We start from the raw sequence: 25860 nt of genomic DNA on the forward strand, positions 1-25860 counted from the left end.
CAGACAGATCAGAGAAAATAAACACAAAAGACATATAAGCTTCAACAGTTCAGATGGCCGAGAAAATAAGCCTACTGCCCCGAGATAAGTCCTTTTTAAAAAAATTATACTTTTGACAACATTTTGAAAATCAGATCGGTGAGCCAGACAGACAAAGGTTTTATGTATAGCTTCCTGCTGCGTCAACACCGCCCCACCCCCATGAAAAAAGAATGTTTTCGTCCGCACATTTAAACTTTCTGTGCACTGGAAAATGAAAAACACGTGGCGTCATCATGCATCAAGCCTGTCGCAGCTTTGGGTGTCCTAGCCGGCCAAAAGTAGGCTTTCGGCTGTGAAGTAGGCCCTACATCGGAGCTGATGCGAATGGTATGTAACTCCACCCCTTCCTATTATGTCCGTGTATAATTGAGACACGGACTGCAGGAGTTGATTATAACAAGTCTTTACTGAATGGAGACAACCTGGAAACTGAAACTACAGAAGCCTGCTAGGGCCTTTTATACAGGGGTGGTCACTGCCGGCACTGCAGTCTGAGACCAGTTATTCCCTTAAAGGTACATACACAACAATTCCTCCCCTTTTAGATAAACAGTACATAACATTCATTTAACAACTTGTGGTAAACCACTGTTAACCTGTACATGCCTGTGTGGTAAACCACTGTTAACCCTGTACAAGTCCAGGCATGTCTCAGCCCCTGGCTCCACCCCTAAGCCTGGGTATAAAGGTGACTCACCACCCTTCCCCCGGGAGCACTTAGGATGGATTCACTAGCAGAGGCATGCTCTAGTTCTTAGTCAATAAAAGCCTACTTCATTTAAGTCCATCTCGTAGTCTTTGGTATTGTTGATAGCGCATCAATTTTATTGACTAATTTTCAACATGGAGCAAATCTTGAAGCCGGAACGTTTAGACCTGGATCCTCAAGCAGCAGATGCAGCCAATAACTTTGAACACTGGCTGAGCTGTTTCGAAGCCTTCCTGGAGGCCTCCAGCACCACTGTCACTACAGATGACGCGAAACAGCTTGTCTTGAACTCACGGGTGAGCCACCGAGTCTACTCGATCATCCGAGACGCCACTACTTATGCGGCCGCCATCGCGACGCTAAAGGAACAATACGTGAGGCCTGTTAACGAGGTCTACGCCAGACACCTCCTGGCTACCCGAAAGCAGCGCCCCGGGGAATCGGGCGCTGAATATTTACTGGCACTGAGAGTCCTCGGCCGGGACTGTAATTGCAAAGCGGTGACGGCCAAGGAATGCATGGAAGACCTGATCCGAGACGCCTACGTAGCCGACATCAGGTCCAACTATACTCGGCAGAGGCTGCTGGAACAGAGGGGGCTCGACCTGCAGAAGACGGTGGCCCTCGCTAACTTGTTAGACGTGGCCCTCCAGAACATGGACGCCTACCCCCCTGACCGGATGGCCACGTGGATGCCACGGGAGCAGCCATCTTGGGACCCGGTAAGGCCACAAGCCGCCAGCAGCCCAACTACAGCTGCAATGACCAGAGGCCAGAAATGCTACTTCTGCGGCCAGGCCAAGCACCCCAGACAGCAAGGCCCAGCAAAGGACGCGACCTGTTCCAAATGCGGCAAGGCCACTACGCGAGAGTGTGCAAGGCAAAATCGACCCCCAATTCCAGCAGCGCCGCGTGTGAACCGTACAGGCCGCCATTTTGGACCCCACCAACCATGTGTGAGCCGTGCGGGCCCCCATTTTGGACACCATCAGCCGAGGCGGACCCGCCATCTTGGACACCATCTCAGGACCAGGCCCTCGGCGCGGGTGAATACTACAGCGACCCACCGACCTCGACGATGGCCTCCATCACCCTGGACCAATCTAGGCCCCACCAACTAGCCAGGTCCATGATGAACGTAAAGGTAAATGGCCATGCCACAAATTGCCTTTTCGACTGCGGAAGCACGGAGAGCTTCATCCACCCCGACACGGTGCAACGCTACTCCCTATCGGTTATGCGCACACGCCACCAGGTCTTTATGGCCTCAAAGTCCCATACGGCGGACGTCGGCGGCTACTGTGTAGCGACTCTGACAGTGAACGGCGTGGAGTACAGAGAGTTTAAATTCCTCGTCCTGCCACAGCTCTGCGCTCCCGTACTGCTAGGATTAGACTTCCAGTGCCATCTGGAGAGCGTCACAATGGCATATGGCGGGCCCCTGCCCCCACTTACAGTCTGCAGCCAGCAGAATTTAAACACGGTGCCGCGCAAAGTATGCAGCCTGTCCACCCTGAAGGTCAAACCCCACCCCCGTTGTTCGCTAACCTCGCCAAAGACTGCAAGCCAATTGCTACTAAAAGCAGGCGGTACAGTGCCGGGGATAGGAGCTTTATTAAATCAGAAGTGCAAAGACTCCTGAGGGATGGGATTATCGAGGGCAGCACCAGCCCATGGCGAGCCCAAGTGGTGGTAGTAAAGACCGGCGAAAAACAGCGCCTGGTTATTGATTACAGCCAGACGATCAATCGATACACGCAATTAGACGCATACCCACTTCCCCGCATATCTGACATGCTCAACCAGATAGCACAATACCGGGTATTCTCGACGATTGATCTGAAGTCGGCATATCACCAGCTCCCCATCAGGCCTGAGGACCGCCAGTACACGGCCTTCGAGGCTGACGGTCGCCTCTACCACTTCCTCCGAGTCCCCTTCGGCGTCACCAACGGGGTCTCGGTCTTCCAAAGGGAGATGGAACGAATGGTTGACCAGAACGCGCTGCAGGCCACCTTCCCCTATCTAGACAACGTCACCATCTACGGCCATGACCAGCAGGACCATGACGTTAACCTAGAGAAATTCCTCCGTACGGCCCAGCGGCTGAATCTAACATACAACAAGGACAAATGTATGTTTCGCACCACGCGCCTCGCCATTCTTGGCTGCGTAGTGGAGAACGGAGTCATCGGCCCCGACCCCGACAGAATGCGCCCCCTTATGGAGCTCCCCCTCCCCCACTGCCAAAAAGCACTGAAGAGATGCCTAGGGTTTTTCTCTTACTATGCTGAGTGGGTGCCCAACTATGCGGACAAAGCCAGACCCCTCATCAAGTCCACCTCCTTCCCACTGACAGCAGAGGCATGTGCAGCCTTCACTCTCATAAAAAGAGATATTGCGAAGGCCACAATGCACGCAGTGGATGAGTCCATCCCTTTCCAAGTGGAGAGCGACACATCCGACTTCGCCCTAGCTGCAACCCTTAACCAGGCGGGGAAATCCGTGGCCTTTTTCTCAAGGGCCCTCCAGGGCCCCGAGATTCGACAATCCTCTGTCGAAAAGGAGGCCCAGGCCATTGTGGAAGCGGTGCGACATTGGAGGCATTACCTGGCCGGAAAACAATTTACCCTGCTCACTGACCAGCGTTCAGTAGCTTTTATGTTTAACAATAAGCAGAGGGGCAAAATCAAGAACGACAAGATCTTGAGGCGGAGAATTGAACTCTCCACCTACAATTACGATATCTTGTACCGGCCCGGGAAACTCAATGAGCCCCCAGATGCCCTATCACATGGTACATGCGCCAACGCACAGATTGATAGACTGCAGACCCTCCACAATGACCTCTGCCACCCGGGGGTCACCAGGTTCTTCCATTTCATCAAATCCCGTAACCTGCCCTACTCCATCGAGGAGGTCAGGACCATGACTAGGAAATGCCAAATCTGTGCCGAGTGCAAACCGCATTTTTATAGGCCAGACAGAGCAAGCCTGATCAAAGCCACTCGCCCCTTCGAGCGCCTGAGCGTCGATTTTAAAGGGCCCCTCCCCTCCTCTGACCGCAACGTGTACTTCCTCAACATAATTGATGAGTACTCCCGTTTCCCATTTGCCATCCCTTGCCCAGACATGACCAGTACCACGGTCATTAAATGTCTGAATGACATTTTCGCCTTGTTCGGCTTCCCTAGCTATATCCATAGCGACCGGGGCTCATCCTTTATGAGCGACGAACTCCGTCAGTACCTGCTCACGAGAGGTATTGCTACAAGCAGAACCACCAGCTACAACCCCCGGGGGAACAGCCAGGTGGAAAGAGAGAACGCGACGGTTTGGAAGGCCGTCCTCTTAAACTTAAAATCTAAGGGCCTTCCGACCTCTCGCTGGCAGGAGGTCCTCCCTGCAGCGCTCCACTCCATTCGGTCACTGCTTTGTACGGCCACCAATGCCACCCCCCATGAAAAAATGTTCACTTTCCCCAGGAAGTCCACATCAGGGACCTTGCTACCAACATGGCTGACGTCTCCAGGACCCGTCCTACTGCGGAAGCACGTGAGGTCCCATAAAACGGACCCCCTGGTCGAGAGGGTGAGCCTCCTCCACGCCAACCCCCAGTATACTTACGTGGTGTACCCGGACGGGCGGGAGGACACAGTCTCCATACGAGACCTCGCACCTTCGGGTGCCCCTGAAACACTACCATTGCCATCCACCACTACCCACAACCCAACCCCTGTAGACAGCATGCTGCAGCCCCAGGACCCGTCATTGACCACCCAACCAGTCAATGAGACGCCAAATTCAACGTTGGATGCTGTACCATCACCACCGCCACCACGACGATCAGGACGGCATACAAGTCCACCTGATAGACTTACTTACACAAACCTTTAGTACACTTCACCCCGCCGGACTCAATTTTAAACAAGGGGTGAATGTGGTAAACCACTGTTATTGTTGTTCACCGTTGTTGTTGTTGTTGCACACTATTGTATCTATGCATGCCTCAGCTGGCTCCGCCCCTGGCTCCACCCACATGCCCAGGTATAAAGGTGACTGCTCTGCAGCCCCCTGCCTTCTTGGAAACCAGTCAACCACGAGAGGCATGCTCTGTTCTTTGTTAATAAAAGCCTTTTAGTTACTCTCCTAACCCTCCGTCTTTTATGAGTAATTAATTGCGCATCAGTGACCCAAATGGTTCGGTGATCCTCTTTTGCGATTATGTTGTGAAGTTTAAGACAGCTTAGTCTCTTGTTCCCGGATTCACTATCGCTCATCTGGTCTTCGGAACTACTGTCCGTCATCTTTTGTACTTTCCTGTACGGTTCCTTAGTAGCCTTTTTGTTGTCGTTGGTCTTCTTCCCAGACCTGCAAACTCGTGCAATGTGTCCCATCTTTCTGCATTGTCTGCATATTTTGTCCTTGGACCAGCAGTCCTTCTGGTCATGGTTTGTTCTGCCGCAGCGATAACATTTTGCAAATCCCCGTGTCATTTCATGGGTGCCGTATTCCTGTGGCTTTTGTTGTATTTCCGCAGCTCCCCTTGCTGCTGCTTCGTACGATACTGCCACGCTGAAAGCCTTATCTAGCGTCAGCTCTTTCTCTGAGAGTAACCTCTTCTGGGTTCCTTCACTCAGGAGTCCACAGACAAATTTGTCCCGTAAGGCATCTGCCAGTCCTGCTCCGAACTGGCAGTGCTTTAATAGCTTGCGTAGTTCCGTAAGGTAATCAGCATTGCTCTCATTTTTATGCCGATTTCTCCTGTGGAATTTAAATCTTTCTGCTATCAGCAGCGGTGTAGGATTTAGGTGTTCCTGTAGGATAGCAACAATTTAATTAAAACTCTTCGCCTTCGGTTTGGCTGGAGTAATCAGGTCCCGCAATAGGCCGTACGTTCTTGCGCCCATTAAATATAGCAATACCGATGCCTTTTTCTCATCAGCTATTTCGTTTGCCTCGCAATATACCTCGACTCTTTCCATATACATGGTCCAGTCTTCTATTGCATTATCGAAGGCAGTGATATCGCCAGTCTTTGGCATCTTGAAAATCTAAGATGGCGCCTCCCGCGCTTTGCCTTCGTCCCTGATGGATCAAAATGGCACCTCCCGTGCTTTTCCTTCTTCCCCGCCGAGTTAAGATGGTGCCTCCCGCGCTTTCCCGCCGCTGCTGCCAACGCCGCTCTCCGCGGTATTTTTATTTTTCTATCGCGCTTCAATATTTGCTCCGTTAATTGAAGAACCGTTCCCGTCGTGGAGCGGACCCTCTGGGACACTTCCCTCCCTCTTCTTAGGTCCGAACGCTGCCCGGCTGCGAAGCACCGGCCGCGCCGTGTGTGCTCCACCCTATCTCTCTCTCTCTTTGCTTCCTGACTCGCTGCCCGGCCCCGTTGCAGAGCCACCCAATCGAGCTCTAGCCCGCTGCAGCCCAGGAAGGATCAGTGCACTACCTGCCACCAGCCCGATTAGCTGGGAAACCGCAGACTGGAGACCAAGCTTGGCTCTCGACAGTCTCTCCTGCACTTTTCAATTCGATGATTTGGAGGGCGGTTGCCCACGGTCGACGCCCGTTTCTCGAGTTTCTTTGGATTATTTTTTTTTCTTTCTTCTGGCTTCGACCTTCAATAACATCATCTGAGGTGCTGCCGAGTTCCAGGTAAGTTCGTTTCTTACTCGTCGCCAGTATTCCTGGCAAATATGGTTCGTAAGACTGTGATAGTTTTTTCTGTGGTGGTTGAGGACATTTTTATTACCTCTGGCCACTTTGAATGTGCATCCACCGCAATTAAAAACATCGAGTCCATAAAGGGACCAGCAAAATCAATGTGCACCCTTTGCCATGGAGATGAGGGCCACTCCCATGGATGTAGAGGGGCTTGGGGTGGGGCGTTTTGGACCTTCTGGCATCCTGTACAGCTCTTGGTCATCTCTTCGATTTCTCTATCGATTCGCAGCCACCACACAAACGCTCTGTCTAAGTTCTTCATTTTTACCCCTCCCAGATGACCCTCATGAAGCTCACTGAGCACTCTATCCTTCAATTTGGGTGGGATTACTACTCTGGATCCACACATCAAGGTTCCTCTGCACACTGACAGCTGTTCTCTTCTCGGCGAGAATGCTGGCAGCAGTGGTTCGCCATGTGCCGGCCATCCCTTCACCGTTAAATCATAGACCCAGGAGAGTGTCGGGTCATTTCGTGTTTCCTTTTCTATGTTTGCATTCGTCACAGGGAGACATTCGACTATAGTCGAGTGGAATAACTCCACTGGATCCACTGCCAGTTCTTCTTCCACCGTTGGCAACGGTAGGCGCGACAATCCATCAGCATTCCCATGCTGTTTAGCTCCTTTGTACTCGATGTAATATTGGTGTGCCCCTAGGAAAAGGGACCACCTCTGTAGCCATTGTACCGTCATTATCGGTACGCCCTTCTGAGGGTTGAAAATGGAGATGAGAGGTTGATGATCAGTTAGTAGAGTAAATTTCTGACCGTGCAGGTAGTGATTGAACTTCTTCACCCCCCACACCAGGCTGAGGGCCTCTCTGTCAATCTGGGCGTAGTTACGCTCGGCTGAAGTTAACGAGCATGACGCAAAAGCTATCGGCCTCTCTGAACCATCAAGGAATTTGTGTGACAGTACCGCCCCAAAACCGTAGGGAGACGCATCACACGCCAGTCTTATCGGTAGTGATGGGTTGTAGTGAGCCAATACTTCTCTTGAAGTGATTAGGTCCTTACTCTGCTGAAAGGCCCGCTTACATTCATCGCTCCATTTCCATGCTACTCCCTTTCGTAGTAGGGCGTTCAGTGGATGCAGAATTGTGGACAAATTCGGCAAAAACTTATGGTAGTAATTCACCAATCCGAGGAATGACCTCAGTTGCGACACATTTTCAGGCGCTGGAGCCTTAACTACCGCTTCAATTTTGTCAGGGGGCTTATGCAACCCCTCTTCATCAATCACGTGGCCACAATACGATATCTGTTTCTTTAAAAACTCGCACTTAGGGCGATTGGCTCGTAGCCCATGTTCACGTAGTCTAGTGAGCACCTGCTCTAGGTTGGCAAGGTGTTCACTGTCATCTTCACCTGTCACTAGGATGTTGTCCAAGTAACACTGACTGCCCGGAATCCCTTGCAGGACTTGTTCCATCGCTCTTTGCCATATCGCCGGAGCTGATGCTACTCCGAATACCAGTCGATTATACTGGTAAAGACCTTTGAGTATTTATCGTGAGATACTTCCTAGAGGATTCTTCAACCTCCATCTGCAAATATGCTTGTGCTAGGTCAATTTTTGTAAAACGCTTCCCTCCAGATAGTGAGGCGAAGATATCTTCTATCCTTGGAAGAGGATATTGTACTGTGTGAAGGACTGGGTTCACCGTCACCTTGAAGTCCCCACAGATGCGAACCTTCCTTGGCTCCTCAGACTTATTGTTTAACGTTTTCTTCATGACAGGAACGATGGGTGTCGCCCACTCGCTCCAGTCTACCTTAGATAACATGCCTGCCTTCTCCAGATTCTCCAGCTCTGCCTCGACGGCTGGGCGAATTGCATATAGTACCGGTCTTGCTTTGAAAAACTTGGGAATTGCATTCTCCTCTATTTTTATCGAGGCGGTTACGCCTTTAAGAGTGCCCAGTTCTTGTTGAAATACCTCTTTGGCGTCAGCTAAGATTGTTGACAATCGTCCAGGAGTGACGTCGTCATCCTTTTTACCAGCCACCGTCAGTGCCTGAATGGAGTGCCAGTCTAAACTTATCTTTCTGATCCATTCACATCCCAATAACGGTGGTCCACCATCTTGCAGAATGTAGAGATACAATTTCCGTATTTTCTTGCCGTTGTATTCAACAGGCACCCTTATTTTTCCTCTGGGGTATACTTTTTGCCCCGTTTACGTCCTCAAGACAATGGGTGTCTCTCTCAAGGGTATGTGTGAGAATAGCCGCTCGTAGTCTCGTCGATTCATGACGGTTAGAGCTGATCCTGTATCCAATTCCATTTTGACTTGGGACCCTGCTATCGTGAGGGTGACTGTGGTAAACCACTGTTATTGTTGTTCACCGTTGTTGTTGTTGCACACTGTTGTATCTATGCATGCCTCAGCTGGCTCCACCCCTGGCTCCACCCACATGCTCGTCGCCAGTATTATGTCCGTGTATAATTGAGACACGGACTGCAGGAGTTGATTATAACAAGTCTTTACTGAATGGAGACAACCTGGAAACTGAAACTACAGAAGCCTGCTAGGGCCTTTTATACAGTGGTGGTCACTGCCGGTACTGCAGTCTGAGACCAGTTATTCCCTCAAAGGTACATACACAACACTTCCCCTTTCCCCCACCCCGTTAATCCTTTACAGTAGAGCGAGCTCGGACTCAGGAGGGAACGAAACCCGCCAATGAAAAGTAAGCGTGGCAAGGTGCAGCCAGCGACCTTCTGCACGCTTGGCCAAGGGGAGGCAAAACTTGCTCCGGGAATGGGCCCCCGTTACCGACCAAGTGATTATGCCTTTCAGATGAAGGGTCCTGTGCACAACGTTAATCTCTTCTCTCTTTCGAATGCCAATTGATCTGCTTTGTATTTCCAGTTTTTATTCCGGAATTCCTGGGGTTTTGTTTATCGTGCCTTTATCCCACACCTCACAGAAATCACAGAAACCCCACAGTGCAGATAGAGGCCATTTCGGCCCATCGAGCCTGCACCGACGCATATCCCACCCGATCCCCGTAACCCCTACACCAACACATATCCCACCCTATCCCCGTAACCCCACGTATTTAATCCCCCTAACACTAAGGGTCAATTTATCATAGCCAATCAACCTAACCCGCACATCTTTGGACTGTGGGAGGAAACCGGAGCACCCGGAGGAAACCCACGCAAACACGGGGAGAATGTGCAAACTCCACACAGACAGTCGCCCGAGGCCGGATTCGAACCCGGGTGTGTTTTTTTGAAATCTTCCAGTGAAACATGAAGTAAATTGTAAGTGAACGGCACTTTCACTACCGTTCATTTTTGATTCACGCGTGTTTGCATTTGAACATATCCGGCTCGCCTTAATATGATTTTAGCTGGGGTTTTTTATTTGGCTCATGCTCTTTTTGTATGCCCAGTTTCTGCAGAAACCAGGCCTTATATCCCACCCTGGTCATTAGCCGCAGGCTTCCCTCACTTGCCGTTTGGAGGGGCTTTCAATTACCCAGGGCTGCAGTAACACAGGAGGGACTCAATCCACTCAAAATTTATGAGGTGCTTGTAAGGCATCTGGAATTTACAGCCATTCCATATTTAACCTTGCTCCCTGAACACTGCAGGATCACAACTATCCCCGACTCAACCCCCTCCCCCACCAGAGCCCACACTGGCCCATGGTGCCAGGGGGAGGGATTCAAATTCCTGGGACATTGGAAGCGGTTCTGGGGGAGGTGGGAGCAGTTCAAACCGGACGGTTTGCACCTGGGCAGGGCCGGGACCGATGTCCTGGGGAGTGTGTTTGCTAGTGCTGTTGGGGAGGGTTTAAACTAAAATGGCAGGGATTGGGAACCTGAGCGGGGAAACAGAGGAAAGGGAAACAAGGATAAAAGCAAAAGACAGGAAGGAGAAAAACAAAAGCGACAGGAAGAGAAATCAAGGGTTTAAATCAAACATGGCCACAGTAAATAATAATTCTAAAAGATCTATGAGCGTTAAAAAAAACAAGCCTGAAGGCTTTGTGTCTTAATGTGAGGAGCATTCGTAATAAGGTGGATGAATTAGCTGCGCAAATAGAGGTAAACGAATATGATGTGATTGGGATTACGGAAACATGGCTCCAGGGTGGCCAAGGCTGGGAACTCAACATCCAGGGGTATTCAATATTCAGGAAAGACAGGCATAAAGGAAAAGGAGGTAGGGTAGCATTGCTGGTTAAAGAGGGGATTAACACAACTGAAAGGAAGGATATTAGCTCTGATGATGTGGAAGCTATATGGGTAGAACTGAGAAATACCAAGGGGCAGAAAACGTTAGTGGGAGTGGTATATAGACCTCCAAACAGTAATGCGGAGGTCGGGGATGGCATTAAACGGGAAGTTAGAGAAGCGTGCAATAAGGGCACAGCAGTTATCATGGGTGGCTTTAATCTACATATAGATTGGGCTAACCAAATTAGTAACAATACTGTGGAGGAGGAATTCCTGGAGTGTAAACGGGATGGTTTCCTGGACCAATATGTCGAGCAACCAACTAGAGATCAGGCCATCTTAGACTGGGTATTATGTAATGAGAAAGGATTAATTAGCAATCTTCTTGTGCGAGGCCCCTTGGGTCGGAGCGATCATATGATAGAATTCTTCATTAAGATGGAGAGTGAAATAGTTGACTCAGAGACTAGGGTCCTGAATTTAAATAAAAGAAACTACGATGGTATGAGGTGCGAGTTGGGTAGGATTGATTGGGGAATGTCACTCAAAGGGTTGACGGTGGATAGGCAATGGCAAACATTCAAAGAGCGCATGGATGAACTACAGAATTTGTTCATCCCAGTTTGGCATAAAAATGAAACAAAAAAAAGGTGACTCAACCATGGATAACAAGGGAAATTAGGGATAGCATAAGATCCAAGGAGAGGACATGTAAATTGGCCAGAAAAAGCAGTAAACCTGAGGATTGGGAGCAGTTTAGGATCCAACAAAGGAGGACAAAGGGACTAATTAAGAGGGGGGAAATAGAGTATGAGAGTAAGCTTGCAGGAAACATAAAAACTGACTGTAAAAGCTTTTATAGATATGTGAAGAGAAAAAGATTGGTGAAGTCAAGCGTAGGTCCCTTGCAGTCAGAATCAGGGGAATTTATAATGGGGAACAAAGAAATGGCAGGCCAATTAAATACATACTTTGGTTCTGTCTTCACAAAGGAGGACACAAATAACCTCCCAAAGATATCGGGGAACATAGGTTCTAATGAAAGGGAGGAACTGATAGAAATCAGTATTTGTAGGGAAATGGTGTTAGGGAAATTGATGGAATTGAGGGCCGATAAATCCCCAGGGCCTGATAATCTACATCCTAGGGTACTTAAGAAAGTGGCCCTAGAAATAGTAGATGCATTGCTGGTCATCTTCCAAAATTCGATAGACTCTGGAACAGTACCCATGGATTGGTTGGCAGCTAATGTTACCCCACTGTTCAAAAAGGGTGGTAGAGAGAAAACGGGGAATTACAGACCGGTAAGTCTGACATCGGTAGTGGGGAAAATGCTGGAGTCCATTATAAAGGATGTAATAACAGAGCACTTGGAAAAATGTGACCGGATCGGACAAAGTCAACATGGCTTTACAAAAGGTAAATCGTGCCTGACGAATCTACTGGAATGTTTTGAGGATGTAACTGGTAAAATAGATAAGGGAGAACCAGTGGATGTGGTGTATTTGGATTTTCAAAAGGCTTTCGATAAGGTCCCGCATAAGAGATTAGCATGTAAAGTTAAGGCACATGGGATTGGGGGCAAGGTATTGACTTGGCTAGAGAACTGGTTGGTAGACAGAAAGCAAAGAGTTGTAATAAACGGCTCTTTTTCCGAGTGGCAGGCAGTGACTAGTGGGGTACCGCAGGGATCGGTCCTTGGACCCCAGCTATTCACAATATATATTAATGATCTGGACGAGGGAACTAGATGTAATATCTCCAAGTTTGCAGACGACACAAAGCTGGGTGGGCGTGTGTGCTGTGAGGAGGATGCTGAGAAACTCCAGTATGATTTGGACAGGTTGGCTGATTGGACAGAAGCATGGCAGATGCAATATAACGTGGATAAATGCGAGGTTATCCACTTTAGTGTCAAAAACAGGAAGGCAGATTATCTAAATGGCAATCGATTGGGAGAAGGGGACGTGCAACGAGACCTGGGCGTCCTTATGCACCAGTCACTGAAGGTAAGCATGCAGGTGCAGCAGGCGGTTAATAAGGCAAATGGTATGTTCACCTTCGTAGCGAGGGGGTTTGAGTACAGGAACAAGGATGTCTTTCTGCAGTTGTACAGGGCCTTGGTGAGGCCACATCTTGAGTATTGTGTGCAGTTTTTGTCACCTTATCTGAGGAAGGATGTTCTTGCCATGGAAGGAGTGCAGCGAAGATTCACCAGGCTGATACCTGGGATGGCAGGAATGATGTATGAGGAGAGATTGGGTCGATTGGGCTTGTACTCACTGGAGTTTAGAAGAATGAGGGGATCTCATTGAAACTTATAAAATTTTAACAGGACTGGACAGACTAGATGCTGGAAGGATGTTCCCGATGGTCAGGGAGTCCAGAACCAGGGGTCACAGTCTAAGGATAAGGTGTAAGCCATTTAGGACAGAGATGGAGGAAGAATTTCTTCACCCAGAGAGTGGTGAACCTGTGGAATTCTCTGCCAAAGAAGGCAGTAGAGGCCAATTCATTAAATATATTCAAGGAGTTGGATATATTTCTTAAGGCTAAAGGAATCAAGGGATATAGAGAGAAGGCAGGAACAGGGTACTAAATTTGGATGATCAGCCATGATCTCATTGAATGGCAATGGTTCCAGTTTGAGTGGACGTGCGCCCCGTTTGAACGGGCAATGGCTCCTGATTGAGTGGATGTCGGCCCCTGTTTGATGGGGTTAGATGAAGAAAGGTGGTAGGAGGCTCGAGTGGAGCATAAACACAGGCACGGACCAGTTGGGCCGAATGGCCTGTTTCTGTGCTGTACATTCAGTGTACTGACCTTGGGCAAAGGGACCCTGACAGGAGCCTGAAGAAAGACATGAGGTTTCGACACAGGCTGCTCTACCCAGAACCAACCAGACTAGCAAAAGTTAAAAAATCTTAAAAGGCTGAAGCAAAAAATGTAAAATCAAGACAACCGACGCTGCTGTTTGTACTGAAAACACGGCAGTGGTGAAATAAAGACAGCCTCAAAACCACAAGGCAGTCCCGTCAAAGTAACACACAACAGAAGGGGTGAGAGAGCGGGGAGAGGGCGAGCAAGGGGGCGAGGGCGGAGGGGGCGAGAGGGCGGAGTGGGGCAGCAGAGGGGGGGGGGCGGGGGAGAGTGTGACGGGGGCAAGGGAAAGTGCGGGGGGGCGGGGGCGAGAGCGGTGAGGGGGGGCCGAGGGCGGAGGCCGAGCGGAGAGAGGGGGCCGAGAGCGGAGAGAGGGGGCCGAGAGCGGAGAGAGGGCGGGGGCGAGAGCGGAAGGGGGCCATGGGGCGAGACCGCGAGAGTGGGGATGGGAAACTATGCTGAGTCTATTTAATGATTTCCCCCCCTATTAACAATCGTCAGTGCATTTACACTTCAATCTGGAGGTGAACATTGGCAAAATGTTTCATTTTACAATGACTTTACCTCTTGGCTTGGGAAGTAAATTGAACATTTGAAACAAAATAAAAGTTGTTTTAACAAAACACAAAAAAAATTGCATGGAACAATAAAGTTTATTGAAAGCAATTATGGTTACTTAGCAGCACAGAATGGCAGCATAACGCTGAAAGAGACAGATTCTGGTTTTGTCAGCCCCCTGCAGTGTGCATTTCAAACATTTGTTTTTCTTTTTTAAAAAAAAGTACACTTTTGGCAAACAGCTTTGTCAAATTAAAATCACGTGGCGGTTTCCCAAAATAACAAAGCCACCAACACAGATCACCAAAAGGTCAAGTTTTCAAAAGTAGGGCCCAGACTTTAATCGCCATCCATTTCCTCGTCCACCAACCCCACCGATTCCGGACTGCCGGACATTTTCAGGGTTGATAGTCCGACACGAAGCGAAGGGGATTGGGGGCGGGGGCGAGTGATGAAGGGCAGGGGTAGACGCGGATGACACACGCACTTTGTGACCAGAGCACGCTCACAACTGGCCCGCACTCCGCAATAAAAGGAGGCGCTCTGTCTCTCCACTAAAGACCATTTGAAATAGAAAGAGCAATTTAAGAGTCACTTAAGCTAGAACCACAACCCATTCTCTGTTACTATCAATTTTTAACTCTTTGTAAAAAAAACAATATGTGCACATTCGTATCATAAAGCATACACAGAATACATCAAAACTGGAGGGGGAATTTTTTTTTAAAAAGTCAGAAACGATTAAGAGAGTCTAATCGAACCAAGACAGCAACGGCCACGATTGAGGCAATTTTTAAACCTTGCCCCCTTTCTCCCAACCAGTGTCATGCACACACAGGGCAGCTTCAAGTCCGTTCACATTAATGCGATTTCACAAGGGAACCTCTCGCCGCACCTCATTTTGGGCCCCAAAAGCCTTGGGCTCAAAGAAAATATTTTTGTCCTGGGGATGTGGGAGGGGCGAAATAAATGAGCCAGTCAAAGGCTGCGGTTCAATTTCTGGGCAGGCTCCAATGCACTCAAAAAGGATGCAGGGAGAGGGTCATTTTGAGTGCGCCATTTCGTTTCTTCCCACCCACCACCATTCTTTCTGCTTTGAGTAGAGCTGCATTGCATCAGAATAGGGGGAGGGGGCACGACAATTCATGGCACCGTTTACAACCCTCGTATCTCCTGGGAAGACCTTCAGCCTGCTTCCATTGGGAAAAAACAGCGGGCAATCTCATTTGCAAACTTTTACTTTAAAAAAGAAATTGCTTTCACAAATTTACAACCCAGCCTTAATGTAACGGAAGCTCTACGTGGGCACTTTTCTGCCAACAGGAAGTAGTCAGGTGTATAAAGGAAGTAGCCCTCCTTAAATAAATCCCCGGCCTAACTTAACACCAATGGGCCGGATGAGAGATAGTTGTCCTCATTGAAGGCCAACGCGAAGCAGGATTTGAAAACACCAGGACTGCGGCCTAGTAAGTTGCTATAGTATTTTAAAAGTGGAGGCCGTGGGAAGAGAAAGATGCCATTTTGTTGCTTCACTGCTCAAGTCCCATCTGTCTGCAAAAGGGACTATGTTGCCATGGTGACCCGGTAAGGCTATTCTAGGAATGGATTTGACATGAAATCTGCCCAACTGCAAATGACAAACTGACCCCCTCACCCACCAAATTTTGCTGTATTAATCTCCTGATTCCTGTTATTTACAGTATAAAATATTTCAATTTTTGTAGGCCATTTGATCCTTTCTGGGTCCATTTGGCAGCACCAGCTATACCGAGTGCCAGAATGGGAAAAGATCCTGCCACATGACAATCATATAGAATCATAGAATGATACAGCTCGAGAGGGGAACATTCAGCCCATCGTGCCTGTGCCAGCTCTTTGAAAGGGCTATCCAATTAGTTCCACTCCCATGTCGTTTCCCCATATAACAGAACATAAATTTTGCATTCATTGTTGAGCAACATCTTCTGTGCAAGAGTAGGCTCCTACTCTTGCACATCCCCATGGCTGGTAGCTCATTTGGTTACCAGGAAGGGAAGGCTCTTCAATCAGCAGGTCTTTCCCAACACTGTGCAACCATCACACTAGCAGAGCACTGGGGCGGGGGGGGGTGCTTTTGTTTCTCTGTTCCCGACATCTTTTCAGTCGCGTAATCCTAAATGCTAATCACTTAAGATTTCCTCCATCTGACCGGATGAGAGAACGTCGCCTTTTAAAAAAGGACCTCAATAGCCGTCAGTGAGGAGAACATTCACCCCCAACCCTAACCTGACCACCAAACCCATGACTTCAGGAGAGGAAAACTGGGATGGAGAGCCGACTCTTGGCCAACTTCAGAGTCCACCCACCCCAAAAAGAGGTATGGAGTTACTGGGCCAGGTTTTTTTTGTTCCGCACCCAGTATTCCAAGCATCACTCATCAGGAGCACCCTTCTCTATTATAGGCACAAAGCTTTCCAACCATTCCCCCGTCCCTCCATTGTAAAAGTCAAGGGCAGCCTGTGCCCAGATCGGCAATGGGGGCGTGATGGCCGGGCAAAGCCCCCCTCACGCCCAGGCGCGAAAGACGGAAATCCCGGCCCAGTGTCCTCTTCCTCCCCTTCACGTCCCTCCGCCCACCCAGCGCCCCACTATTAAAGGGGCCACTGTCATCAGGGATATCTTGACCTATGTACACATCAGAGACCAGTTGTAAAGGCCATCTTGCAATGGGGACAGGCCAAAGAGGTTTATTTTGCCTGGAGATGATTTTTTTTTGAACGTGTTTCAAGGACAGGGCCTGAATTACATCTTTGAAGAGAAAAAAAAATAGGAACACAATGCTTCATGAAAAATGTTTGCTTTTCTTTGGAACAGACACGGAAGAGATCAAGCACATTTTTGTAATAAAAATCCTCAAATCGATCTCTTAGTCACACACTCTTGACAACCCCCTTAAGGCCAGAGATCCATGACGATAGTGGCCCCTTTAAGTAACATTTGAAAACCAGTCACAAAAATCATTAAAAATTGGTCTTCGATTTACACTTAAAAAAAAATATACAAGGAATCACCCTATCGCAGAATGTGTGGCAATGGTGTCAAAATTATTCTTTTTCCGAGCGCCTTCAAATAAAAATCATTACACTGCAATTTTGTGCTGACCTGCATAACACTTTAAAAAGAGAAAAACAAAAAGATTTTCTAGAGTGAATGTTGTCAGAGGTAGTATGTGAGCAGTCTAGATCGGTAGAACGTGTAGTAATTCTATTGGTTTATATGAGCTTGCATGAGGTAATAAAGCTGTTTTATTTTTTTTTTGATTGGCTAGTCATGTACAAATACTCCTTTCTACAGTATATACACCGTGCCCCGCGAGTTGGCACAACTAAAACGCAGTGTTAAAAACCTCGCTGTAAAACCCCAGTCTTCAGTGTGTGAACAAACCCTAAAACCTAACCAAAACAAAAAAAAAACACTTCCCCTCCTCCCTCCACTTTATTTTTAAACATATATAAATGCAGTCACCTCCTTTGTGGGTTTTGAAGCTTTTTAAGGATAGATAGATCAGAAACTATTGGCATTTAATGCCTTGAACAGCCTTCGCTCAAGAGGATATATATCACCTTTTCCTGGGCTCGCAATCAACTGTATGGGTCATTTGAAAGCAGTATATTGTAATAAACGGAGAGGTAATGTCACGAATCACCATTGATCTGGCCACTTGTCCATGCTCGCCCACCCGGCTATCGGGGGGCGGGTGGGAAATGGGAAAAAAATACAATTTCTCCTGAGCATCAGAACTCGTATTCTACGAGACAGACAGGCTGGTCAGAGAGGCGTATGCGTTCCTTGAAACAGTCGGGCAGACTGACTGACTGCCTCGCCCAACCTGGACCACTGCTGGAGGTAGAACCACATGGCGCACTCATTAAAAAGTCGCCGACTCTTGCCGGCACGGATTCCTGGCGGCGTCGTCACATGGCCCCCCCCGCCCGCCTCGCTCCCGCCATTGGGCGCCCGCCACGTCCATTATCACAGTGCACCGCCTTCCAACATCAAACAGACCGTTATCCGATTGGATGATTCTCGACTGCCTGTCAAACAGCCTTTCCCCTCCACCCCATCTCCAATATTTGTATCACTGATAAACTAAAATGTTCAAAGTAAATGGGGAAAAAAAACCATTTTTTTTTTTTTTAATTAAACGCCCCTATGGTTTTTCCTCCAGAGTTGCTGGAAGCAGCGTCCAGGAGATCAATCTTTGAGACTCCAGGGCAATCCTGGAGGGTGGTAACCCGACACTCTCACCTTGTAGGACCCCGGCTTAACAAGGGTTGGACAATCACCGGTCTCTCGTTCTCGGCGCCGCCCTGCTAAAAGCAACCGGAGGAGGCGGCCTCAAGATGTCAACTCATGGTCCGGTATAGCTGGGGTGGAGCCCCGCTGATTGTCAGGGGAGGCCAGAAATTAACAGTATCACTGTTTTCAACGGCAGCCCTTTCAACATGACCAACTTGAGCCACGCTTGTAGTCTCTCCGAGCGAGATCGACGAGGCTGTTGGCCCCCCGAGGTTGGGCAGTTTTGTGCTTTTGGGCGAGGAACCGAGCCAAGATTCGCCATCCTCGTGTTACTGAGGGCTTTTCCAGCCAGCAGAGAGAGAGATTTTCAACCAGTTATTCTGGGCCTCAAAGGTCACGGGTCTGAACCCCACACACACCAGGGGGAAAAAAATGCTGAAGTGTACACAAGAGATTTGCAATCTCATTGCCTTCAAACACACTCTTAAAGTGGTTCTGGTTTTTTTTTTGAAAACATATAAAAAGGTTTAAAAAATGTTACACAGGATATCCTCAACTTCAAACAAAAATCATTCCCAAATGAACCTATGCTGGGGGAGTTCTTACTTGACAGAGATACACTCTCATATATCCCGAGCGCAGTCTGTGGCCTTTACATAATGTGCAAAAGCAACAACTATATCCAGTTTTATAGGGCCATGTTGCTCGAATACTAAAGGTGAGACACAGACTGAAAGGAGAAAATGAGGGGGGAAGGGAAAAAGAGAGGAAAGAGAGAAAGAGAAAAATGAAAACGAAAGAAAAAAGAGAAAAAAGCGAGGAGAGAAAAAGAAAGCGAAAGAGAAAAAGATAGCGAGAGAAAAAACAAGCGAAAGAAAGAGCAAGAGAGGAGAACAAGAGAGACCGAGAGAGAGAGACAGGCAGACATCCCTTCCCTTATCCAATTCCTGGTGCAAACTTATCTTAATGCTTAATGTTAATCGCAACATAATCTTATATTTTCAAACAGAGGAGCAATTCATTCAACCACTGTCCAGATTATCTTTTGTCTGCACTGGTCCTTCCTAATTGGATTAAGAATGCAGCCCCCCCCAACATTAAAGTGTTTCTAAACACAATGTCCCTCCAAAAACAGATAACAAAAAATGTGAAAATTTAGAAAGAATAAAGTAAGCACACTTGTGCACGTATACACGGAATGCCTCCCGAGGTTACTCAGCAACTAACTATCTCTCTCTCTCTGCCGGCCTCCTGAAACCCCACACCTGCCTCCAGCGACATCTCCGCGGAACGGTTCTATGGCAACCGGCCACCGCTGGACTGGTGAAGCTCCGCTCCCCGCGCCGTAGACAACATCCTTACTAGAACCAGCCAACTCGCCGTTCTTATATTGGAAGTACTCGGTGGCCCAGGTGTTGGAAGTGACCGAGTTCAGACCAGAACACGTGGCAGCGCAGGCCACAGGCATGAGCGGGTCCCGTTACCACGGAAACGGTGCACCTCAAAGCCGCGCACCGAAGTTTGTGACATTTTTTTTGCTTTTGCGTAACAATAGCAGCCTTCCCTTTAATCATCACACTGAAGTCAAAGGTTTTACAGTAAAACATAAGGTGATTGGTTAGTATCAACATCACCCCCCCTTTTTTTTTATATCCTCGTCTCTTCTTTTTTTCTTCTTTCTTATTGGTCAACGCTGGAGAAAGCCCATTGGATCAGGGAATGGCTCTGTTGCTAGGAGATCAGTTGGAGGTATCAGAGTGTACGCTTCCGGGCCCTTCTGTTGGCGATGTCACAGAAGACGGGGTGGCCGCATCTTGCCAGCCTCCATTAGCCTGCAGAGTGTGAAGGAAGGAAGGAAGGAAGGAAGAAAGAAAGGAGGGGTTAAGAATTGAGGACTTAAAAAAATAATGTGTGCCAAGCAATGCTGCCTGGATTGACTGGGGCGGGGTGGAGGGCAGTGGATAATTCTGAACTTCAAAAGAAAGGAAGACCTTGTATTTATATCGCGCGCCTTCCACGACCTCAGGACGTCCCAAAGCGCTTCACAGTCAATGAAGTACTTTGGACGTGTGCTGACTGTTATAATCATAGAATAATACAGCACAGAAGGAGGCTATTCAGCCCATCGTGCCTGTGCCGGCTCTTTGGTAGAGCGACTCAATCAATCCCACTCCCCTGCTCGCTCCCCATAGCCCTGTATTTCTTTTCCCCTTCAAGTATAATCACTGATGATTTGATCCAAGGAGAAATTATTGTTGTAGGGTACAAATCCTGCTGTATCAGACTAGTTGCTCCCCTCTCCCTTCTCCTGGTTTCTCCCCAGGCTGCACACCACCAGCTACAGTTCAGCGAGTAGGCAGGCAACCTGCTTACAGTCAAAGATGAGCAGAATACCTGACCTCTCCGTCCTCGGCCTCTTACACTGTTCCAATGAAGCTCAACGTAAGCTCGAGGAACAGCACCTCACCTTTCGATTAGACACTTTACAGCCTTCTGGACTCAACATCGAGTTCAACAATTTCAGACCATAACCTCTGCCCCTATCTTTTTTTTAATCTCTCTCTCACATGGCAGCTGTCGATCATTCTGCCATTCACACTTCATTTAGAGCCATCTTTTGTTTCTTTACTTGTCCCATTACCATCTCCTTTTGCCTCGCACCATCATCCCTTTTGTCTCTTAATCTCTGCTGCCTTTCATCCTATCACAGACCTTCCCTTTTGTTCTTTCCTCCCCTCCCCTTGCTTAAAAACCTGTTACATCTCCAGCTTTTTCCAGTTCTGATGAAGGGTCATCGACCTGAAATGTTAACTCTGATTCCCTCTCCACAGATGCTGCCTGGCCTGCTGAGTATTTCCAGCATTTTCTGTTTTTATTGTACAGAATACCTGTTCTCTGGTTCGCGATGGATCAGAATCCTGCTCACCCAATTTACATAGAATTACACAGAATTCACAGCACAGAAACAGGCCATTCGGCCCAACTGGTCCATAGCTATGTTTAAGTTTCACACGAGGCTCCTCATGCCCTACTTCCAATGCTGTCTGTAAGCTGCGCTTTGTTCTGCACAGCCTGTCTTTTACTGCATGTAGCAAACGTGGCAGCCAATTTGCGCACAGCAAGCTCCCACAAATAGCAATGTGATAATCACCAGATTATTGTTTTTATAATGATGTCGGTCGAGGGATCAATACGGGCCCTAGGACACTGGGGAGAAAACTCCCCTTTTTCTTCGAAATAGTGGCCGTGGGATCTTTTACATCCGCCCGAGAGACCAGACGGAGCCTCAGTTTAACGTCTCATCCAAAAGACGGCACTTCAGGCAGTGCAGCGCTCCCTTAGCACTGGCAGCCTGGATTTTGGTGCTCAAGTCTCTGGAGTGGGACGTGCATCCACAACCTGCTGCCTCAGAGGCCAGTGCGCTGCCCACTGAGCCACCGCTGACTCCGCCCCGGTTGATTTAAGTCTTATTTTTCAATGAAGAAAATTCCAAGATCTCAAGCATGGAAAAGGGTGTCTGTCTTGTCCAAACCCAAGACAGCCCGACTCCACATGTGACACTTCAGATAAGAACTGATTGAGGAGACAAATGGTTTTTTTTTAAATCGTGAAATGTGCTCGCATTCCAATGCCAAACAATTCAGTCTCATCAATCAAGTTTGATCTACAAGAACCCCGTATGGGTGTAGTCTGCGTGTGGGTAGTCTGCGTGTGTGCCCTGCGTGTGTGTAGTCTGCGTGTGTGGGCTCTGTGTGTGGTGTGGGTGTAGTCTGCGCGCACATGTGTCTGCGTGTGCAGTCTGCGTGTAGTTTGCGGGCGCGGCGGCGTGTTTGCGTGTAGTCTGCTTGTGTGGGTAGTCTACGTGTATCCAGTCCCAACAACCCAAGACTGCCACTCATTCCAGCAGCCCAGTCAAAAGCTGAGCTGCCCTCACCTATCACTTGGGGTAAAGAGGCATTAATCCTCACGTGTCCAGTTCTTCATTTTCTTATCGAATCGTACAATTTAACAGCGCTGAAGGAGGCCATTCGACCCATTGTGACGACTCTCTGAAGGAGCTCATCAATTAGTCTGATTCCCCTGCCCTCTCAAATTCTTGCTTGCCCAACAGTTACCCACTTCCCTTTTGCAATCTATTATGGATTCGGCTTCCACCATCCTTTCTGGTCCGATTCCCAACAACCCATCATGGGGGGGGTGGGGAATATTCTCCGAACCTCTCCTTTTTCGGCGAGGATCCTAAATTTATGGCCTCTTGTTCCAGACTCCCCAACCGGTGGAAGTAGATTTCCACCCCCCCACCGATTCTTGATTTCTATTTACTGGTTCATTAAAGCTTTGAAAAAACAGGTTCAGAAAAATCTATGTACTGTCGAAATGACACCGCAGCCTCTATCATCCACGCTCCGTTTAACTGCCTTCATTTCCCTGCAGCAAAGCCTCGCATAGGCCTGCTCATAAAACGCCCACCGGCCTGCAATTCATGGCTCCCCGCTTGAATAAGACGGCGTTAAAGCCCCTTTCGTTACTGCACGTCTTCGGTTTCTGCTCCGAGTGTACGGGCGGCAGCGAGACCAGCATTCACTGTCCCTACGGTCATCTGCTCGCCCGTCGCGTTGCTGCTCGCGGGACCTGACTGTGCGCAAAATGGCCGCCGCCTTTTCCAGGCTGCAGCTTCCAGAGTACGTCATTGGCTGCCAAGTGCCTCGCCCCCCTCCCCCGGCGGAGGTATCTTTCGATCTTTCAAACACAAGATGGCACTGCTGTGCGCCCGACGTGCATTGTTGCCACTTCCCGAGATGCCCTGATAAGTTGCCCTCCCTCCCCACAAGCTTCCCTCAGGCTGCCTTTCCAGCCCGTGACCACTCCATGGAGCCCCATCCGATTCCACTGGGAATGGAAGCCGGGGCAGTTTCGATAATGGGTGGTTGATCCGGCAGGGGAGGGGGGGGGGGGGGGGGGGGCAAGAAGCCAAGAAAGATGGTGCAAGGCCTCAAGAACTTTGGCTGAAGGGTGTCGAAGGGCACTGCCAAAGAGAAAAAAACACAAGTTCAGCGGAAGTCACGAAGGGGAGACAAGGCCCCACAGAGACAGGACGAAAAGCAAGTCATCAGCAAGCAACAGACTAAATCAGAGGAGAGCAATGGACGAGGGAAGTGAACAGGGAGGGCAGCACTCTGGGTGACAGGAAGTAGACAAGAAGCCACATCTTTCACCTCCCACCCCCCACCTCAGCCCCAACCCACGAGAATGCAAAACAATAGAAATATGGAAAATACAAGGGGCAGACAACGAGAAACCAGGGGAGACAGAAGTAAAACGCCAGAGAGACAACAAGGGACAAGGAAATACAAGAGATCACTGCCGCACCAAGAGCAAGGAGACAACACAGTCAATTAACATAGTAACATTAGGAACAGGAGGAGGCCATTCAGCCCCACGAGCATGTTCCACCATTCAATTAGATCGCGGCTCATCTGTACCTCAACTGCATTTGCCCGTCTTTGCTCCATATCCCTTGATCCCCTTACCCAACAAAATTCTATCAATCGTGATTTTGAAATTTTCAATTGACCCCCAGCACCCGCAGCTTTTTTTGGGGGGTGGGGGTGGAAAAAGAGTTCCAGATTTCCACTACCCTTTGTGTGAAGAAGAGCTTCCTGAAATCACCCCTGAACGACCGAGCTCTAATTTTAAGGTTATGTCCCCTTGTTCTGGACGCCCCCCCACCAGAGAAAGTAGTTTCTCTGTAACTATCCTATAGAATCCTTTTAATATTTCCAACACATTGACCAGATCCAGAGATAATTCTGCAACTTATGTCAAGCAAAACCAAGGGAGATCCACTAGTACAACAACAGCAACTTGTATTTATATAGCACCTTTAACGTAGTAAAACATCCCAAGGCGCTGCACAGGAGTATTTTAAGACAAAACATTTGTCACCGAGCCACATCAGGAGATATTAGGGCAGGTGACCAAAAGCTTGGCCAAAGAGGTAGGTTTTAAGGAGCGTTTTAAAAGGAGGAAAAAGTGGCGGAGAGGTTTAGGGAGGGAGTCTCCGAGCTTAGGGCCTAGGCAACAGAAGGCATGGCCGCTAATAGCTGAGCGATAATAATCAGGGATGCTCAAGAGGGCAGAATTAGAGGAGCGCAGATATCTCAGGGGGTTGTGGGGCTGGAGGAGGTTACGGAGATAGGTAGGGGCAAGGCTATGAAGGGATTTGAAAACAAGGATGAGAATTTTGAAATCAAGGCGTTGCTTAACCAGGAGCCAATGTAGGTCAGCGAGCACAGGGGTGATGGGCGAACGGGACTTGGTGCGAGTTAGGGCACGGGCAGCTGAGTTTTGGATGACCTCAAGTTTACGTAGGGTGGAATGTGAGATGCCAGCCAGGAGTGCGTTGCAATAGTCAAGAGGTAACAAAGGCACGGATGAGGGTTCCAGCAGCGGATGAGCTGAGGCAAGGGCGGAGATGGGCGATGTTACGGAGGTGGAAACAGGTGGTCTTAGTTGTGCCGCAGATGTGTGGTTGGAAGCTCATTTCAGGGTCAAATATGACACCAAGGTTGAAAGTCTAACATAAGGGGTGCACTTCCTGGAAGTGTCACAATTACTTCCTGTAACACTTCCCCCATCACACATTGATGGACCCCCCACATAGTTATAAAAAAATCACCACCTCTGATTCACGATCAGCAATGCCATGGGAGGTATGCTAGTACTAGTCAATCAGGGCTGGACTGATATGGGACTTGACGGGCCACAAGTGCTGGACATGTTATTAACAGACCCGTGTGTAGAATACTGGTGCTGCTGAGCTCATTAATATTTAGGGTGGGGGGTGGGTGGAGTTAAAAGGACAGCCCACTTCAAGATCCTTGCAAATTTATATAGCACACTCATTCCCCACCCTCCCCCCAATTTAGCCCCCCCCAGCACACGGGCCGGAGCAACGATTCACCTACCCTCACATCCCGTGGACTGTACATCTGATTCACACCCAGTCCTTCTCCGTAGCCCCCAGTCTGGTTGAGAGAGTGACGAAGTGACTCGACCTGCAAAGCAAGATTTAAGCCTTTTACCAGAGCCCGATATCCCCAGCAACTTTGCAAAGACATTATGTCTCTTCATAGGCAAGAGAGAGAGAGAGGAGAGAAGAGGGAGGAGAGGAGAGAAGAGGGAGGAGAGGAGAGAAGAGGGAGGAGAGGGAGGAGAGGGAGGGGAGAGAGGGGAGAGAGAGGAGAGAAGAGAGGAGAGAGAGAGGAGAGATATGCAAGTTTGTGAACTGGGAAGTTATCCACGTGCGGGCATCACAGCAGAGCCCAAATCTGTCCTCATTACATAGAATGTACAGCACAGAAACAGGCCATTCAGCCCAACAGGTCCAAGCTGGTGTTTGTGCTCCACACAAGCCTCCTCCCACTCTTGGTCATCTCACCCCATCAACATATCCTTCTATTCCTTTCTCC

At 48.8% G+C, this 25860-nt stretch overlaps 2 protein-coding genes across 3 annotated transcripts in view; both read right to left on the minus strand.

The window, feature by feature from the left end:
- LOC147095800 (vesicle-trafficking protein SEC22b-like) overlaps positions 1–25860 on the minus strand; it is a 523236-nt gene that overhangs the window by 315123 nt on the left and 182253 nt on the right. The gene's annotated exons all lie outside the window — the stretch shown is intronic.
- Positions 14187–25860, minus strand: part of LOC147095801 (pre-B-cell leukemia transcription factor 2-like) — a 54826-nt gene continuing 43152 nt past the window's right edge. The window contains exons 5-6 of the mRNA XM_085974172.1: positions 25357–25446; positions 14187–20220 (exon numbers count right to left, since the gene is read on the minus strand). Coding sequence (XP_085830298.1) covers positions 20128–20220; positions 25357–25446 — 183 coding nt within the window. The 3' untranslated portion in view covers positions 14187–20127. The remainder of the gene's footprint in view (positions 20221–25356; positions 25447–25860) is intronic.

This window comes from Somniosus microcephalus, unplaced genomic scaffold (assembly GCF_052327205.1).
Source record: "Somniosus microcephalus isolate GS21.2 unplaced genomic scaffold, FLI_Smic_1.0 unresolved_chr1, whole genome shotgun sequence".
NCBI classification, from domain to species: domain Eukaryota; kingdom Metazoa; phylum Chordata; class Chondrichthyes; order Squaliformes; family Somniosidae; genus Somniosus; species Somniosus microcephalus.